Raw genomic sequence first — 20,378 nt, forward strand, 5'->3', positions numbered from 1 at the left:
AACTGATCTCAGAGCATGGGCTGGCTTGATGTCCTTCTTTGGTGATTTGATAACAGAGCATCGGTTAGTGCATGAAACAGAAAACAGGCTGCCCAACCTGATTGGCATTACTCTATCTTTGATCAGGTTTCCACCATCTTATTTTCAGAGTTATATTATTGCTTGCTAGTTAACTGCTGAAATCATATTTGGCTTCAGGTTGGTGTGATCATCGACATGAAATAACTTTTCTTTTTGTCACTGGATTTTAGGAGAACAATGCTGCAAGTGCCACCATTTATTTCAGAGAAATGATGCAAGGCTTATCAGTGCTAAATACTTGGGGGAAACATTGCAGGTTTGAACACCAAACCTTTCCCATTTGGAGGTTGCTACGGAATCCCAAGAGGCTTGAAGATGAAACCCTCCATGATTGTCATGTTGGTGGACAAAAGAGCTGGCGATAATTACATGAGAGGAAGCATGAATGGGTGCAAACTTTCTATTGATTGGTTTTCTAATTGTGGAAGGGATGAGGCTGCCGATTGAGAGTGCCGTCTCACCTGAATTTGCTAGTCTTTTGTGTTTTGATGATACGTCTGCAGCTAATATTGATTTATTTGAAAGAAAGGGAGGGAGAGTCCACCTGCACTATTGTTATCCAAGTCCAAATACTTGGGAATGTGTCAAACGATACTCATTTCTAGATTTTTTGGTTGTTAAGCAGAGGGATGCGACTCCTAGGATAAGCTCCAATTCACTGTAGATGCCTCTCATAGTAGTTGAAATTCTCTTTTTATTTTTTAAAAAAAATCTATTGATCAAAGTTTCTCACTATCATTTAGCTTGATTAATGCTTTCCCTACTTCTGGCTGGTAAACCTTCTAAACCAAGAGAAATGCATTTATAAAATAATAGAGTATTTATTAAGGGACAATCAGATGAAGGCATAGATGGAGTTGAAATTTCTGTTATTGTTTCCTATTTATTTTCTTCCATAAGGTGATTCCTTATTCCTTCTGTGCTATTTTTCTTTTTCCATTTTTCTTTTCTCTATGTCATGTATTGCTGTTGCATGAGTTCAATGGTTGGATGGTAGTGGTGTGTATAGAGTTGTGAAATCTTTAGTGGTGGAAATGATCATCTAGTGTTTGCATTATCCGGCTAGAGAAAAAATTATGTTTTTAAACATACTTTATGTATATATATTATGGAATGAAAGGAGCTTTTTGAGCTATTAGTCATAATACACATGCAAATCTATGTGACTGCTAGGAGTTTTAAAATATTAAAAAATATAAGATTTTTATTATACATAGAATCATAAAAATTTTAGAGTAAATTACAAAAACTATTCTGAGATTAGGAGTAGATTACACTTACACCCAATAGTATGAAAAGTCTACACTTACCTCCCTAAGGTTTATTTTTTTTTAAATCTTCAACTCATAACTTAATAAAATGTTAGTCAAATTATTGACTTTTAATAAGACTCAAATGCCATGTTAGAAAATTTTTTAAAAATAACCAAAATAACCTTATAAAAACCTTCTTGAGATTTATGTTTATTATACTTACACCCAATATTTTGTAAATACCTACACTTACACTCATTTAAATTGACAGCATTAGTAAAACCATTTATCTATTATAAAACGTCAAAATTACCTCTATAAGAAAATAAGGCTCTTCTTTTACTTTTTCGACTTTCGTAACTCTTCGAAGTATTATATCTTCAAAAGTCTTCTTCTCTTTAAGATTAAGCAGCTAGCAATTCTTTTCCGCTTCACCACCCCACCACGAGCGTCCCTTCTCGACAAGCGTTCTTTTTTGACGAGCAACCTACAATAAATTTTCTTTCTAACTAACATCTGACGACGAGCATCCTTTTGGACCAACCTTCATCCTTTTCGATCAGGTTTTGTTCTCGCTTCCCCGCGCACCATGTCATAGAGATCGGAGATGCTAGTATATTATTTGCTGATTTTGAGTTCTACTTATCTATTATTGTAGACATTATTCCTTAACATTGTCGTTGTGAACGAGGATTCCTATATCTGCATATGGAGCTATAATAACTCTAGGATTTTATTATCAAAAGGATCCAAATTAGTACAAACTCTTCTTTTTGGAGGGTGTATCAGTTGTGGTTCCATAGCTTAGCTTAAACCACGGATAGGTATGACTTAAGCGACAAAACTCTTAATGTTAGTTTCCTACTTTCCTGCAACAGAAAAATTTAGAGGCATCTACTTGCTTTAGAGATCTATATTATTTTTTTTGGTACATGACTAATTTTTGATAATTCATCAAGATGAAGCTCAGATCTATGGTGCCTCACGGCTGTTCTCCTTCTTAAGTGGTTGTTATATTACTTAAGGCTAGTTTAGTCTTTTTCTAAAATTTTCTGACATGGCATTTAGTCACATTTAAGTTAATGGTTTGGTTAACGTTCTGTTAATCTATGAGTTAAAGTATCGGATAAAAACAAACTTCAGATAAGTATAGATTTTTTAAATTATTGAATGCAAGTATAATTTACTTCTAATTTTACGGGCTTTTTGTAATTTACTCATCACTCAAGATCAATTTTGACTTTTCGTATAAGTTAATTTAGTTCAATTTTTTTGTTATATAATTTACTCAAAATTTTAACTTAGAAGGGAGAATCATTAAAATTTCCACTTGAAAAGAGTTTGTCTTTGGACCCCTCAAAGTCTTGCGATGTTGGATCCCCCTTCCACATAAGTTCAGCAAGGTTATTTGTCAAGTCTTTCTTTCTCTTTAATATTCATTTTGATTGTGAAAATCCAAGTACTTACATAATTTAGGCTTTACTTGAAAGCTTATTTAAACTCTACATGACATAATGAGAGGAAACTATATATCTAATGTTCCTGGTAGCTACCATGCATACATATATGCATACATGGTAGCTACTATACATACATACCTGGTATGCCTGACAACTACCATACATACATACATACATACCCGAGTCCATGTAAATGAAATATCTTCCACGCCGCCCTCCCTACCATTCGGAGACCTGGTCAACCTCCCTCCTCCGGCTTTGTGGCTTCAGAACAATCTAGAAGCACGCGCCTCTTCTCTATATAGACTCGTTCTCTCCGTAAACCCTAGATCTCCCGTAGCGGCTCCCAATTGTCGAGCCCTAGCCCTCTCTCGCTCTTCTCTTCCAAGCCAAATCTCTTCAACTTTCTCTCTCTTCGACCTCGCTCCTCAGCCATGGCGGGTGAGACGGAGACCTTCGCCTTCCAGGCCGAGATCAACCAGCTCCTCAGCCTCATCATCAACACCTTCTACTCCAACAAGGAGATCTTCCTTCGCGAGCTCATCAGCAACGCCTCCGATGTGAGTCCGTCCCTCGCTCGATCCCTAACTCAAGGATCTCTTTTCTTTCTTCTTTGATTTATTCTTGTTGCTGATCTGAAACCCTAACAGGCGCTGGACAAGATCCGGTTTGAGAGCCTCACGGACAAGAGCAAGCTCGACGCCCAGCCGGAGCTCTTCATCCACATCATCCCCGACAAGGCCTCCAACAGCCTCTCCATCATTGATAGCGGTATTGGTATGACTAAGTCCGATCTGGTCAACAATCTTGGTACTATTGCTAGGTCCGGGACCAAGGAGTTCATGGAGGCGCTCGCGGCCGGGGCCGATGTTAGCATGATTGGCCAGTTCGGAGTAGGGTTCTACTCTGCCTACCTTGTAGCTGAGAAGGTGGTGGTGACCACAAAGAACAATGATGATGAGCAGTACGTGTGGGAGTCCCAGGCCGGTGGGTCGTTCACTGTGACGAGGGATACCTCTGGGGAGAACCTCGGACGGGGCACCAAGATCACTCTTTTCCTCAAGGAGGATCAGGTATTGAAACAGTAACCCTTATACTAGCTTATCTTCAAATAAATTTCTCGCTCTCTTCTTTCTATTTTCGAATTGATGAATATTTAGTAGTTTGCGTAGGTGTCGAAAATCCCATTCTGGCGTTTGTTCAATGGGTTGTTTGATTATTTGTGTTAGTGGCCCGACAAATTAATGTTGTTAAAGTTATTTTAATGTTTTCTCTGTGCTTAATGTTTGTATAGGAATTTGATTATTCTGATTTGCACTTAAATTTTGGCCTGAGATTGGTTTTAAGTGGTTGTGGATTGCTAGCAGATGAAGAAAATGTGGAAGTGCAATGGCTTTGCTGTTGGATTCAATTAGATGTCTTGAACGTTGAAATGATGTTGAATTGTAATAAAAAGGCGGACTATTTTTCTAGGCAATTTATGGGACATGTTGAGATTGCTTATTGGGTGAGGAATTGTTTTGGAGCAGTTGATTGGTTACGTAAATATTTTGTGGAGATGACCTTAGGAAGTCGGCCTAAAGATAATGTTGAGGACTGCTTCTAACACGGCACTTGCAGATGTAAACAGGAAAATCGTTAGGATCAACCATGAGCTACGAGCACAAGGCCATGTTTGGCATGTTTATGTGGCTTTCACCTACACATGCACATCTGTATTTAAGCGAGGTGTATGTGTGTAGGTGATTTTCACCTATGTATGTGGTGGTTTTCACCTATGCATGCATGTATATAAACACTGGCAGGACCCAGGTTTTCTGACTTGTGCTATAGTTATCTCATTGGCGGCATTATCTGCTTGAACTTTGGATTTTCTTTTTTGAAAGATAGAAAATAAGAGAAGCAAAAAATGGCTTTTGAGAAAAGGAAATATAAATTTGTATATGTTCTGGGATTTTACATGTTACCTGGTCCTATTATATGTTGATGTCAAAGCAAGAATACACTATGCAGCATGTGACATAAAGTTTAATGAACTCTAGAACGCTATTAGCTTAAGAGCTAGAAGAAGAAATTGGCTTCTTGTGTTTATTTGCTGTCAGAATGCTTGATGGCGATCCTAATATATTTCAAAAAAAAAAAGTCATGTTTGCATCAATTTCTTAATGTTCTATTGATAATTTGTTGACTAGACAACTTTCTTTTTGTTGACTCTTCTGAAGTGAGCAGTGCAATTTTTTGTTTAAAGACTTCAGATACACTAGATCTGTATGCTGATTGACAAACTCAGGCATGTAATGCTTTCATTTTCATGTAGACGAATATCTCTATGGTTTAAGGGTCATTGAAGTTAGTTCTGGAAGATGTTGCATTCATGCATCATTTGATTGTTTCTCTACAGTGTTAGGGTTGTAATCGCATGAGATTTGGTATTTATGGCCATAGCCTCAAAATTTTATGGGCTATTGTTACGCTATAACAGGCCGTTATCTAATAATTGATTTTGAAATTTTACTTTTAAAGTGAAAAAATTGTTTTCAACTCCAATTTTTCTGCTATTCTTCTGGTAAAAAACCAATGTGATTGCTTCTCATGGTGATGTTAACACCATTCATCAATACTATCAATGTTGCTTGCAACACAAGCTTTATGCCATCCATTTATGGTTGACTACATGGATATAATTATGATGCATCAGTGTTTGAGGTTTTCTGTGGCCAACTCTCATTCGTAAACTAAGTGATATGTCATAATGATCATTATGATTGTTGCATGATGGCCAATGTTTTAGTTATATACTATGTGTAACAGCTCGTAATATTTATCAATAACATCATGACGTTAGTCATTAATATACTTAGTAAAAACTGTCTTTGTTATATGTATTTGAAGGCTACCATTGTCTTACCTGCATGCTCCTTTTTTTGTTTTTTGTGGCTGATAGGTATGACTTTTATTGCTATTTTTTCAAGATGCTCTTTTTTGTTTTTCATTGTTGATTGGTATAACTTTTATTGATATTTTTCACATTACAAGATGAGTGTACAGCTTTATGATCTGTTAGAAATTAATGTGATGTGCAGATGTTCATTGTTATGCTTTACTAGATACTGACAGTGGAAGACTTGTCTAGCTTTAACCCTATAAATGGGGGCTTTCTGTTGCCTTGTCATCATGGCCACTCTTTGACTTTTCGTATTTTCCTTTTCTTCTCTACAAACATGTGCTTATCCTTTTTCATACCGTGAATTACCTTCCTGCTATGTTTTGGTTTGGTTTGATTGCAGTTGGAGTACCTTGAGGAGCGCCGCGTGAAGGATCTGGTCAAGAAGCATTCTGAGTTTATTAGCTATCCTATCTCCCTGTGGACTGAGAAGACCACCGAGAAGGAAATTTCTGATGATGAGGATGAGGAGGAGAAGAAAGATGCTGAGGAGGGCAAGGTCGAAGATGTTGATGAAGAGAAAGAAGAAAAGGAGAAGAAGAAGAAGAAGATCAAGGAGGTGTCACATGAGTGGTCTTTGGTCAACAAGCAGAAGCCAATCTGGATGAGAAAGCCTGAAGAGATCACCAAGGAAGAGTATGCTGCTTTCTACAAGAGTCTAACAAATGACTGGGAGGAGCACTTGGCTGTGAAGCATTTCTCTGTGGAGGGCCAGCTGGAGTTCAAGGCCGTGCTTTTTGTGCCCAAGAGAGCTCCTTTTGACCTCTTTGATACCAGGAAGAAGCTTAACAACATCAAGCTTTATGTTCGTCGTGTCTTCATCATGGACAACTGTGAAGAACTAATTCCGGAGTACTTGAGCTTTGTCAAGGGGATTGTCGACTCTGAGGACCTTCCCCTCAACATCTCTAGGGAGACGCTTCAGCAGAACAAGATCCTCAAGGTCATCCGCAAGAACCTGGTCAAGAAGTGCGTTGAGCTCTTCTTTGAGATTGCTGAGAACAAGGAGGACTATAACAAGTTCTACGAAGCATTCTCAAAGAATCTCAAGCTTGGCATCCATGAGGACTCCGCGAACAGGACCAAGTTGGCCGAATTGCTTAGGTACCACTCAACCAAGAGTGGGGATGAGATGACAAGCCTCAAGGACTATGTTACAAGGATGAAGGAGGGCCAGACCGAAATTTACTACATCACTGGTGAGAGCAAAAAGGCTGTTGAGAACTCCCCATTCCTGGAGAAGCTGAAGAAGAAGGGCTATGAGGTGCTGTTTATGGTTGATGCAATTGATGAGTATGCTGTGGGTCAATTAAAGGAGTTTGAGGGAAAAAAGTTGGTTTCTGCAACAAAGGAGGGATTGAAGCTTGATGAGAGTGAGGATGAGAAGAAGAAGAAGGAATCCCTCAAGGAGAAATTTGAGGGGTTGTGCAAAGTCGTCAAGGAAGTGTTAGGCGACAAGGTGGAGAAGGTCGTGGTATCTGATCGAGTGGTCGACTCTCCCTGCTGTCTGGTCACTGGTGAATACGGTTGGACTGCCAACATGGAGAGGATCATGAAGGCACAAGCCCTGAGGGATTCGAACATGGCGGGCTACATGTCCAGCAAGAAGACAATGGAGATCAACCCAGAGAACCCCATCATGGAGGAGTTGAGGAAGCGGGCAGATGCAGACAAGAATGACAAATCGGTCAAGGACCTCGTGCTGCTGCTATTTGATACAGCCCTTCTCACCTCTGGCTTCAGCCTCGACGACCCCAACACCTTCGGCAACAGGATCCACCGCATGCTGAAGTTGGGTCTCAGTATTGACGAGGGCGAGACGGTCGACGCAGATGCCGACATGCCTTCACTGGAGGATGCTGATGCCGAGGGCAGCAAGATGGAGGAGGTCGACTGAACTATATTTCTAGGATACGTTCCCTGGTATTTCCTATCGAGTTTAAGAACTCAGTCAGCTCATCTAGATTATAACAAACTTGTGGCATGTTTAGCCTTATCTTGCTATGCTTGGTGGCATGTTTAGCCTTATCTTGCTATGCTTGGTGGCATTACTTGTTTGCTGGTGCTAGCGGCCTTTGTTTTATTTCCAAATAATATTAGTATAGCTGTTTCCTACGCCGTTAATTTTGCTTGTTTTTCATGCCAATGCTGGTTATTCAGCTCAGATGTAAGGTTAGCAAATGCCCAAATTCTGTGCTATCAGAGGGACTGCCTCTGGCTTATTTTATTGCATTCTGAAATTTAGATAGAGACCCCTTTTTCTTCTGGTGATTTATCTTCTATGTTGCTTGAAGTCTTGACTGACATTTCCTGGTTCTTCCCATGGCTCCTTTCCTTTTAGGTTGTTGATAAATAGGCTTTAGATGGTGGTGTCTTCTTATCTTGGACAGCAAATAATGCTTTCTAGCTGGGTCTACATATTTAACCATATTTAAATGTGCTGCGAGCGAGAATTCTTGCAAATAATGTTTTTTAGTCAGGTATATACGTTAATTCTTCCAATTTGGAACGGATTTTAAAATTAACATTCTCTTCAAATTAAATAGGTAACTGAAAAGTAATGGACAAAATAATTCAATACTTAGGCTAATGTAAACAATGATATCAACTGGTGCCGCCCACACATATTACTTCCGAGCCTATGGCGAGACATGTAATTGATCAACCTGTCAATTGCACACCTTACCGTGTTTCTTCCCAGTTGATGAGTATTGGGAGGCACAGACCTGGTCAAAGTCCAGGCTGCCCTGAGCCGCAACTAGGTTCAATGGTTAACAAGCTGGGTCAATTTCGGGCGAAGTTTTCCAGCTTTAGCCCAGCCCAGTGTAGTGTTAATTCCTCAGATCTGGGCCTCCTGTCAGGGCAGCCTTTGTCTACATGGGCATGTGGGTCTAGAGCTGCTGCTGCTGCTGCTTCTTCTTCTTGTTTTTTATTATTATTTTTTTAAAGAATATCTAAAGGTGGAGGTGGAGGTGGAATGGTGCAGGAGGATATGGTTATGATATGCCTAAGCTAGATACGTGGAACTCGTTTTGGTGGTATAAAGATGTCCCTAATTGGGTGGATTATGTCCTTGGTTTCCACGAGCAGGTGGGAACGTCATCCAAGTTGGATTCTGTTCCTAATTGGGTGGATTATGTCCTTAACGCTTGGCTCGCGTGCTGTCGGCCCCATGCGCTCCTTCTTGAGCCAACTTGTATTGTCATTAGATTTGCTCTAACTGGCCTAGTAGTATGCGAATGAGCCAGACATATCAGGATGGTCATGGTGCGATTTATGTGGTATGTAGGTAGACTAGTGCTGATTAATTATTTGATAGACTGGGTATTTATTTGGAACTTTAACTGACTCAGAACTTATCCAAAAAGACTAGCCAGCATATATTATTGGGTTAATTTGATTGATTTATTCCAGGGGCCACCTGGTAAACGTCCGAAGAGGAACGGCTGAACTTGTTTTCCAGGTACAAGCTTGTCGTTAGATCTCCTGTTGCCATATCTCATGACACAGTCGGACTTTCTGGTTGTTCCTCAACAGGCCGCAGCCAAGCCCAAACAGGAGAGAGCCAGGCTTCAGTAAGGCTTGTTTGGGCAAGGCCAGAACGGGCTGAAGTACAGCGGTTCTTCTCCCTTCGATGATCATCCAAGCTTATTATGCAGCTTAGCTAGACGAATCGTTATTTTGTTTTTTGTTTTTTTCCGGGAGAAAATAGATTAATAATTGTGTGAGGCAATAAGTTCTACCTGTCTTTCTAACCAAATGAATTAAACCCGCCACAGACATATATCTTTCTTTTATCTCATCACAATTTCTTCATTATTATAGGACGATTTCTTAGCTTTTTATGTGCGGAAGAAAACATACTACCACTTAAGTAGACAATGGATTGTTAAACGAGGGAGTTTGGGACGTGGATGGAATATAATCAAATAGAGTTATTTTGATAATAGCTATGAAATGAGGCATGTGAAGAAGTTTCAAGACTTATGTTGTTCACGGGTTGAGACTGTGGCACCAACGACTCCTTCAGTTCACTTTGGTTCTTCAATGACATCGCACTTCATAATGGATAAGCAAACTGCATTTATGCATCTTAGTGTCTAACCGATGTTTAATTTGACTTATAAATATATATCTTATTCAAAAGCGAGCAATTGAACTTGTTTTTAATGTATATTGCAAGGTTATAATTCTAGAACAAAGAAAGGCATGATCCTTTGGATAATTTTTATGAGTTTTTGCTTTTGGGAATGCTTTTGGACTTTAGATTGATCGGCTACAATTAGATGGAGAAAACAAGCAATTTGGAAGTAGTTCAATGTTAAAAAAAGGGAAAGAAACCGATGTAAAGAAAGTGAGTGCCTGGTTTTGGTAATCAAGCACTACTTTAGGTCAAAATTCCTTTCTTGAGCAGAATTATTTCAGATTAGAATTATAGGAACTTTCCTACTGCCAAAATTGAGCTTGGACTGTTCATTGTCCTATTGCCGATATCGTCCTCAGAATTTCTTGTACCAAGGATTATTATAATCCGAGGTCTTTCCATGCTCATCTTAGTGATGTCTTACCTAACATTGACACCAAAGATTAAAGTCTGTTAATATGAGCTTAAAACTGCTAAAATTTTATCATGCAGTTTAGGGAAAAAAAAACACATTAAGACGATCACATTCCATGCTCATCTTAGTGATGTCTTACCTAACATTGTCACCAGTGGTTAAAGGCGGTTAAAATGAGCTTAAAACTGCTAAAATTTTATCATGCAGATTAGGAAAAAGAGAAGCACGCGAACACGATCACATTATTTTCCTACACAAGCAGCCGGCCAAGTTGGGCAAATTGGTCAACCAAACATCATCCAATTGCTGTTTTTTTTTCTTTGTTCCAACATTTCTTGATTTCTTCTATCAATTCTTTATTTTCTTAGAAAAAATTCTTTTCTATTTGCTTGATTCGATTCATCAATCACGTTCCATGCTCCAATGTCTTCGATCCCTTAACTAACAACTTTTTGCACCGAATCCAATTTGCTTTTTGGGGATATCATAGACCACATTGACCCGCCTCTGCTGCACGTTGCCGATGATCGTCACGTCACTCACGTCGCCGTTGCCGGCGAACGCCAGGCATGCCTGCGACACTTTGGCCACGTACAGTATGCCGGCGAAGTCGAGGTTAATGCTTGTCCCGCCGCCGAACACGAGCTCCACCGTCGGCACCGACACCGTTTCGTACCCGGTGAAGTCATAGCAAGTGTCCAGTATCGACAACGCCGGCGCCGTCTTGTACTTCCTCATCTGCTGCCGGAACCTCGACCGAAGGGCGACGTAGGCCGACGGCGGCAATCTAGTAATCACCGTGCCCGAGTCGAGCAGCGTCCCAGGGGTCGAAAACACCGTCGGAGATATCGGAAGTTGCTCTCCCCCGACTCTGATCGCCACGAGACTCAGGAAGTAGAATGATGGCATGTCGGAGAACGTCAGCATCGGCGTGAACTTGACGTTCGACGGTGCGCCGCCGCCAAATGTCAGGTATCCTGCCGAGCTCGACGACGACGGGAGGCAGTACGAGAAGACTCCGCCATACTTCCGTGCCTGCGATACCAACGACACCTTTCCCCGTCCCAGGCCGAGCAGTCCGGCCGCCGTGCCGAAGAGCCCGCTGTTCTCATCGCCGCAGCCGAACATGAAGCTCGGTACCAGCTCGGAGGACGTCAACGTTAAGGTGTCGTGGCTGAAGTAGCCGCTGGATTGGGAGTTATCGCCGTACTCGATGTCGTAGCGGCACGGCGACGACGCCGAGCAGGTGGAAGAGTCGAGCAACGAGCATTCAGGGGAGCTGCAGGAGATGTTGGAGTAGGTGGAGGATTGGGATGGGTCAAACAGTGGCTGCTGTTGGGGGTAGCAGCTGCCGCTGCTGCATGGCTTGCATTGGATCCAGGTGAGGTCGCTGCCGGTGTCGAAGACCACCGTGAGGTCGCTCTTGGGGGTGCCAAAGCCCACGGTCACGATGTAGTTGCCGGTGCCGAGCGAGCCGCCGGTGTTGGCCGGGATCGTTGCGGCGAGCGAGCTGCGAGTGCTCTCTCGGCTGGAGGCGGTGGAGATGCGGTGGTGGAGCGAGTCGACTCGGGCTTGGTCCCGGTTGAGAAGCTTGGCGTGGGAGGGCTCCCGGCCGGTGCCGATCGGCGAACATGGGCCATGCGGGTGGACTACCTTCAGCCTCGATGTGTTCAAATCTGTGGAGATAGAATTATTGCGAACAAATTTAGAGAAAAAATGTCGAACAATTTGGCTTATCGGAGCTCCTTATTATGTTCAAAATCTTGATTCGAGCTCATATCAAATTGCACAAGAAAGGAGATGACCTTAAATTCTTAAGATTTTCTTTTACCTGAAAAATTAATTTGTTCTGATGGCCTACAAAAGCTCTATGATTACTTGCATCATGGTTGGTGGATTGAACCTACCATAAGATGAAGGTTTTCTATGTATAATATATGTATAGATATCATAAAACATATCTTAGAATGGGTCAGAATGGGTGGCTTGACATGGTGGGTCAAGAACCCCAACAACTTCTTTTATAATATGCTTATCCTACTTTACTTCCGAGAAAAGCAGGTTAGGCATCAAAACCAGTTAAAGATGCACCTGACGGCGCATGCAAACATCCTTCATGCAAGTGTTTTTAATTTTTTGTCAATTTACAAATATTAGGTCTTTACAAACACCTATTATGCACATAATTATGTACATAACCAGCAAGTTATTTATCCATTTTATTATGTAAACGAGCCAATAGTCCATTGGTTGTATCTATTTTGGAGAATGTTCCATAATCAAATCTAGAGGTGTTTCCCTATATTTTTTTGACAGGGTAATTCTTCAAAATACTTATATGTTACTACTTCTAAGAACGTGGCTCAATGGGTTTTTTTTTTTTTTTGTTGTTGAGAAAAGAAGGTGGTAGCAGTGAACTATCTAAATAAGCAATTTTCAGACTTCTCAAAAAAAAAAAATTCAAATATTACCAACTGATGAGCAACAACTAGATGCCTCGATATTTTTTCTATATCAAGGGGTATCAAACAAAAGATCATCAATAGGGGTGTAATTAAGAACGTCATCAAACCTTTCGGCAAGGAGCAAGCTGATGAGCTTGGCAGCAAAGAGTGAACACTAACCACATGCCGGCTTTCTATCTCCCTTCCATGAACTTGTGGAGTGTGGATAAGAGTGGAAGCTAGAACAACGAAGGCAAAGCAAGAGAAGACAGAGGAATGAAGGAAAGCCATGATATGAGGCTATGAGCACAAACCCTTGGTTGTGTGCTTGGAAGGAAGACTATGGGAGTGCATTATATATAGACATTTCCCTCAAGCGTTTGCAAGCTTGATGGAGTCTCCCTTGGGCCAAGTCTTTCCGTGTGGGAGATTAGGTATGGGCCACTAAGGAACAAAACAAGGGTTCGGTCACTATTGGACCCGCCATTATCATACGTCGGCTTCTACGCAAGGGCGACAATTAAGAAGCAACTTCACGCGCTGAAAGCATTTCCGAGTCCATATCGCATGACTTCTAATACGGATACATTCAAAAAAGTCAGAAAACAACAAATCACAAAGCGCTTTAGGCAAATCTCTCCGCAAGATACTTATGGAATAACTAGCTAGGTACGAGGCTACCCAATCTATGACTCTATTAGCTTCTCTGAACACGTGTTTGTCCCTATTATCACATAGTCTCTTAGCTCTCCGGTCTTAGACCTCCATATTGTGGACAACCAACCATTGTGTTGTGCCCACCAACCCATTAGCTTTTGTTAGTTTTGAATGGAAAAGGAAGAAGTAAGCGATCACTTGTTAAATCAAGCGGTTAAGTGTTCTCAAAGCTAACTTGCAACTATTGGACAATGAATATTATCCTTCAAATTAATAAACCCATAAATCACTTGTGTGATGTATCAAGAATGATTCTAATACATTTTTATACAACAATAAGAGGCCTTGTACAATTATCTATGGGATGATATGTCCAAGTCCAACATAAGGTATGTCAAGCCACAGTACAATAATCAATTAATTGAATATATGATATATAACCCTTGACCTTGTGCATGTTATTTCGACGCGGCTGCATATAATTTTCATCTATTATTGGGTGATTTTGTAAAGGTGCCATGCTTGATGGTCTTTCTAATAAGGTTGGAGAAGATGCAGCAGGAATTGGCAAACAGTATATGAAGTAGATGTCACTAAGTGGGGATGGCCAGGAGTGTGGTCCCATGCATTTCAGAAAGTGGACGGATGGACCGCACCATGCATATATTTCAATTAGCTCGGACACTTGCCTTTGTGGTGGGCCAGGTTTCAGCAAAATCTAGTAGAAACGAAGCTAGAATATTAGGGCTAACACAAGGTGGCTCTTTGATGGAATCTGATCCTGCTGCGATGAGTAATTCTCACTAATATTGAAATGTGACATGCTTCGGTGGTTCGGTTTATACCTAACTAGTTGCTACCTTCAAATATCCATTGAAAGTAGGCACCGAGATTAGCGATAGAAGATATCAAAATCATATTGATGCCGGACCAATTTTAAAATGAAAGCAGGAGAAGAGGAGAGGAGAAGGAGGAAGAAGAAGAGGAGAAGGAGAAGGAAGGAGAAGAGAAGAAGAGGGAAACGTGGGGAAAGAAATTCTTTAATTCTGCATTAAAACCCTAATCAGCTTACAAGTTCCCTTTAAATAGGGCCCCATAAGAACAATTAAAATAAACCCCTTACATAAAATAATTCCCCACAAATAAGCCCTAAAATGAAAATAAGCCCAGAATAAAATAAACCACAAATAAATCCCTAAACACAAATAAACCCAGAAATAACAATAAGCAAATATGTAAATAAAATGGGGACCTAGCTGATGTCCCCATCAACTCCTCCCGGGTGAGAAAAACTCGACCCCGTCGAGTGTAAATCGGGGCGGCTGTCGTACTGCTCCAGAAGATCCGGGTCAAGGCGCTGCAACTCAGCTCGCGAAATCCACGATACATCTGATTCGGGTCGACCTTTCCACCGAACAAGGTAACGTTGGTAGCTTCCTCTCCTGGTAGATATAACCTGCTCATCTAATTTATGTTCTATATGTTCTCTGCGTGCATGAAACTGTGGAAGTGGAGGCTCACTAGCAGGTGCTAGAGCAGGGTGATCAACAACAGTGGATGTATCCACAAAAGGGTCAGAAGGAATGAATGTTGATTTCTTGTATGGGACTAAATCTTCAATATTAAATGTCGCACTAATCCCATAGTCTTCAGGAAGATCTACAACATACGCATTCGAACTGATTTTCTTTAGGACTTTGAATGGTCCCGCACTACGAGATTGCAACTTTTTGAACGTCCCCGAAGGAAGTCGTTCAGGTCTAATTCTTACCATGACTGAATCACCTACATTTAATTCTTTATAACGGCGGTGCAAATCAGCAAAGGATTTATATTTTAAGTTATTAGAGTGAATAAGTTTGCTGATCTCCTGATGCAATGAATGCAGGTGTGAAGCAAATGATTGTGCAGACTCAGAGACTCTATGTTGATGAGACATGGGGATCAAGTCTATGGGTTGCCTAGGTTTATAACCATTCACCACTTCAAAAGGACTCATGCCTATGGTCCTATTGACCGAACTATTATATGCAAACTCAGCAGTTGGTAACACGAGATCCCAAGTCCTAGTATGCTCACCTACCAGACATCTGAGAAGACTCCCTAGACTTCGGTTGACAACTTCGGTCTGGCCATCAGTTTGGGGATGATAGGCAGAGAAAAATTTTAATTTGGTACCCATCATGTGCCAAAGAGTTTTCCAAAAATAGCTCATAAATTTAACATCCCTATCGGACACAATAGATTTAGGGAGACCATGGAGTCTAACGACTTCGTCAAAATAGAGTTTCGCAATCCTAGAAGCATCAGAAGTCTTAGAACATGGTAGAAAATGAGCCATTTTAGAGAACCGGTCCACTACTACAAAAATGGAATCATGTTTGGTCGAGGTACGTGGAAGCCCTAACACAAAATCCATGCTAACATCTTGCCACGGACAATCAGGAACTGGTAGTGGAGTGTAAAGCCCAGTGTTCTATTTACGTTGTTTGGCTAATTGACATGTGCGGCACTGAGCGACGATCTTGGCCACGTCTCTCTTGAGACTCGGCCAGAAGAAACGTCTTTCCACCATCTCAATGGTTTTGTCTCTCCCGAAATGCCCGGACAGTCCTCCAGCGTGTACTTCCCATACTAGAAAATCTCTCAAAGAAGTTCGAGGAATACACAATCGGTCGGAGCGAAAGAGATAATCATCGTGTAAAAAGAAATCATCGTGCTCTCTCTCTACTCCATCTCGTAAGGTCAGGTATACATTACTAAAATCGGGACAGGTGGTATATTGTTCCCTGATCCTTTCAAAACCAATTACTTCAGTGCTCATTATGGATAGGAGGAAGATCCGTCGACTGAGCGCATCAGCAGCCTTATTCTCAACTCCAGCTTTATGTTTCAGCACAAAAGTATAGGCTTGTAGAAACTCAATCCATCGGCCATGTCGAAAGTTTAATTTCTTTTGAGAATTGAGATACTTTAAAGCCTCATGGTCTGAATACAGGACAAATTCTTGCGGTAGCAAATAGTGTCGCCAATGTCGCAAAGTTTGCACTACCGCATAGAATTCCTTATCATAGGTGGAATAACGCAACCTGCCGTCACTTAACTTTTCACTAAAGAACGCGACAAGGTGACCGTCTTGGCTTAACACACCACCTATGCCAACTCCAGAGGCATCACATGCGACCTCGAATACCTTAGTGAAATCAGGGAGGCGCAAGACAGGTGCTTCGGTCATCCTATGCTTAATATCTTTAAATGCTTGGGATGCCGACTTAGTCCAGATAAAGTCTCCTTTCTTCATGCAATCTGTGATGGGAGACATTATCGAACTAAAATTCCTAATGAAGCGACGATAGAAAGTAGCCAGACCATGAAAACTGCGTACTTCGGCTAAGGTCTTGGGCTCAGGCCAATCGACTATCGCGCTTACTTTTTCTGGATCAGCAGAGACACCCTTGGAAGATACTATGAACCCTAAGAAAGTGACGTGATCAGTCAGGAAGGCACACTTCTTAGGGTTTGCAAAGAAGCTTTCTCTCTGCAGGACTTCACAAACCTGCCTTAGGTGTGAAAGATGGAGCTCTTGAGTTTGACTATAAATGAGGATGTCATCAAATAGGTCTTGGCATTACATTGGGACGCAATATGGCCAAACTTCTGGCACCTGAAACACTGGGTTTGGTTTCTTAAGGGCGGGTTGGACCCTAATATGCCTTTTCCTTTATCAGTTGATGTACTTTGAGCAGGCACCGGGAACGTCCTAGTCGGTGTTTGGCTAGAACCGGGCTGGGAAGGATGGTTGGAGAGTGGTCTGGGTTGTGGGAGATGGCTTTGATTAGGTCGGGCTCCTGGGGGTAAGAACCGAGAGTCGGTACGTCTCACCACAGGGACTCGTAAAAAACTATCCACGTCTTGAGCCAATTGGTATGCCTGGCCAAGGGTAGTAATCTCTCGGAGGATCAATTCTTTCTGGATCTCCTCACGGAGTCCTGCTCGAAACCTAGAAAGAGTAACAGTCTCCTCTTCGATTACACCACACCTCATGTGAAACTCCTCAAATTGTGCAATGTAATCGGCAACAGTTGAAGTTCCTTGAGTTAGTTTCTGCCACCTATCCATAAGGCGTTGTCGGTAAGAGAATGGCAGATACTTCTCATTCAGTTTCTCCCATCACATATTATTGAAGCGGTTTGCCCTCTGCCCTCTTCCGGTGACAAGAAAGCCTATAAAGATCATTGTATAATACTTTGTTGTTTTCTGATTTTGTTGGCCGCATCTACACTTACAGGGTATGAACCGCCGTTGTACAAAAAAAAAATAAAAATCATGGCATAATTAATTGTTGGAAGAGGTCTCGACCAAGATATGATTCCAATTTTCAAATTCTATTTCTAATACCCAATCCCTCCTCTCAATTTCTATTCCTAATGATGCTGCAACCTTGTTCCTTTTTTCCTTACAATTTTTTTTTAAAAAAATCCCATGCTATATGGCATGATGATATTGGTGCAACATGATGGAACTGAATTTATTTTTTCAGAAGGGCTGTTCCACAAGCATTTTTCTCCCTTTAATACAAGATGATAGTTTGTTGACTTGGCATCTCATGAACGGCCTTACCATGTCAAGCCGGAATGATTTTCATAATAAATTAAGATTGCTACATTGTAATATTTTAAACACTAATTAGTACCTGTATTCTACCATCTATTTTTTTCTTAAAAAAACATACCATGAGAACAAAGACAAGAATTTATGTTGCCCAATTCTATTCACCTATCTTTGTCATCCTTTCGTAGCCCCTTCAATGACGCTATGATTCCGTCCATCATCAACCACCTCCTCACGAAGCCAGGTCTGCTTAATCCTATCTATACCTACCTCAATCTTTGGCTGTCCTCAAACTCAAAACCCAGTCAGAGATGGTAATAGGTCAAGTAGATCATTATCTACAACCGTCTCATACTTATCTCAGGAGGAGAGGGCAAAGCAGGTAGAGTTATAGTTAGAAAAATTAATTTTTTTTGACCTCGAAGAGAGGATTTGTAAATATATACATATATCTAAGCTGAGTTTGGAGCAAGTTTTATCGTTACCTATCTTGTTAGAATAAGTGGCTCATATTAAGTGGTATTCTTATTTGAGTGGGACACTGATATTCTAACGGAGCGGAGCGAAGCGACGAGATATGTTTATCTTTGGGATAATTATATAGTATTTTATTTTACCAGAAATGCTGGTAGGGATTGAAACTCTAGAGCTAGGATTTATCTATAAATATCTTGTAAACTTTGTTATTTTGAAATAGTGAAAATTACGGCCGTTTCGCTTCCGTGGACGTAGGCACATTGCCGAACAACGTAAAATCTCTATGTTCAATTCCTTTTCCTCCTCCTCTCTTAATTGCGTGCATTGTTCAATTCGCCGTTTGGATCATGTGTTTTATGCAACATATTTGTTCTGGATCTATTGCGGGTCGGATAAAATCCATCCTATTCGGAACGGTTACCGTCTCTAAATTCAGTCCATCCGGTTCTTCTTCGGCCACCATCTCGGCCAGATCACCTTCTTACATATGAACCAACCTTCCCCTCCTTTCTCGACTTTTTCCTTCTTTTTTTTTTTTCCGAGCATGTGAGCCTGATGGATGGTCCAATCATAGGTAAAGCGTGGAAGGAGGCCCTTAGGCCGGTGCCAACTGAGGCCACGCAAGGCATCTTCCATCCCCGTGACAATTTCTTGTCCTGTTACGAACGAAACGTTCTTTTCTCCATGAACGAGACTCGAGCTGATTCTCTCACTCTGAGGGAAATTATTATGTGTGCGGATACTCCAAGTTGTCGACGCCCCGACTGCAGGAACCGCAAAGGAACAGGGATGCACATTGAGCCGCGGAACAGGAAAAGTAATCAAGCCCACATTTTAAGTGAACTGGATTATATCCTCGTATAAGCTTTTGCTTAGCATGGGTGACAAATTTCCAGCTTTTATGATGCATGGTGACCTGATAGCCTAATCTAAAAAAAACTTGACTGAACACTTAAAATTGCATGATGCGTATTGGTTATATGGGTCACTTATTGCTTGAATCTTGCACTAGATCTAAGTCACTTGAGCTATTTTTAGAGTGAAGAGAGGTATGGGAGAATAGAAATGATGATGGTTAAGATTACGACATATCATACCGTACCGAATAGAATGGTGCGAAACTACGATACCATGCTCGTTTGGTATCTGTATATGATATAGGATATATGCCGATATTCGGTACGCGAAACCTGCTTTCATATCGAAGGTAGTCATATAGAAATAAAGTGGCACCGATATGGAGTCTGATGCCAAAATGGCATATCTTGGTTGAGATAGTTATCTCTCGTGTAATCTTAATTGTGTTCCTCCTTCCACTGAATGGGCTTAATGGACCGTTTTGAGAATGAACCGACCTCAGTTGAGACCAAGCTCACTTTCAGCCCATTAGGTTGAGTTTGGGCCACGCAGCTAAGTTTGTGACCAAAACCAAACATTATTGCCCGTCCAACCCACCCAAGATGCATACCTGTTGGGGGCATATGGCTGTGCATGGAGTCGACCCAAACTGCTAGTCTGGCATGACTTGGATAACCCTACATATGATCAACGTTTAGAATTTGGACTCAAAGTGAACATTTTCTGTCATGTATAAGGCTGAGTTTTTGATTCACCTGTGTGCTAGGTTTAGTAATCAAGCCTGATACCTTACATGATTTAGCTGTTCTATAAATAATTTTCATGATTTATTTTTCAGGCAAATAATTTTCATAATTTCTGTTTGATCTAGTTTCCAGTGAATTTAATAAGTAGATTTCAGTTCATTGTTTGGCCCCTTCAATCCCAGTACTTAATGTGGTTGCTTGCCATTATGATGCAATATAAAGCATCGATGCTGCTACTGTTTCTGCGATCAAACATATTATTTCCGACTCCATCAAACTGTTGTTTCG

General features: G+C 41.1%; 2 protein-coding genes across 2 annotated transcripts; one reads left to right on the forward strand and one right to left on the reverse strand.

The window, feature by feature from the left end:
• The first annotated feature begins 3,007 nt into the window (after window positions 1-3,007).
• LOC103722381 (heat shock protein 81-1-like) lies at window positions 3,008-8,003 on the forward strand. Its single transcript, XM_008812921.4, has 3 exons — window positions 3,008-3,354; window positions 3,445-3,867; window positions 6,082-8,003. Exons 1-3 carry the CDS (start codon window positions 3,229-3,231, stop codon window positions 7,633-7,635), a joined length of 2,103 nt encoding a protein of 700 aa, XP_008811143.2. The 5' UTR covers window positions 3,008-3,228; the 3' UTR covers window positions 7,636-8,003.
• A 2,468-nt stretch (window positions 8,004-10,471) lies between these two features.
• LOC103722380 (aspartyl protease family protein At5g10770-like) lies at window positions 10,472-13,089 on the reverse strand. The gene is made up of 2 exons (XM_008812919.4): window positions 12,870-13,089; window positions 10,472-11,973 (listed from the first exon to the last, which is right to left on the reverse strand). Exons 1-2 carry the CDS (start codon window positions 13,030-13,032, stop codon window positions 10,739-10,741), a joined length of 1,398 nt encoding a protein of 465 aa, XP_008811141.2. The 5' UTR covers window positions 13,033-13,089; the 3' UTR covers window positions 10,472-10,738.
• Window positions 13,090-20,378: the final 7,289 nt, after the last annotated feature.

This window comes from Phoenix dactylifera, unplaced genomic scaffold (assembly GCF_009389715.1).
Source record: "Phoenix dactylifera cultivar Barhee BC4 unplaced genomic scaffold, palm_55x_up_171113_PBpolish2nd_filt_p 000143F, whole genome shotgun sequence".
Classification (NCBI taxonomy): Eukaryota; Viridiplantae; Streptophyta; class Magnoliopsida; order Arecales; family Arecaceae; genus Phoenix; species Phoenix dactylifera.

Excerpts from the sequence above, each read along its gene's own strand:
- LOC103722381 (XM_008812921.4), top strand. The coding sequence starts at position 3,229 with ATGGCGGGTGAGACGGAGACCTTCGCCTTCCAGGCCGAGATCAACCAG. Across the intron at positions 3,355-3,444 it reads TCATCAGCAACGCCTCCGAT|GCGCTGGACAAGATCCGGTT; the intron begins GTGAGTCCGTCC and ends AAACCCTAACAG. Across the intron at positions 3,868-6,081 it reads TTTTCCTCAAGGAGGATCAG|TTGGAGTACCTTGAGGAGCG; the intron begins GTATTGAAACAG and ends GTTTGATTGCAG.
- LOC103722380 (XM_008812919.4), bottom strand. The coding sequence starts at position 13,032 with ATGGCTTTCCTTCATTCCTCTGTCTTCTCTTGCTTTGCCTTCGTTGTT. Across the intron at positions 11,974-12,869 it reads AGCTTGCTCCTTGCCGAAAG|ATTTGAACACATCGAGGCTG; the intron begins GTTTGATGACGT and ends CTATCTCCACAG.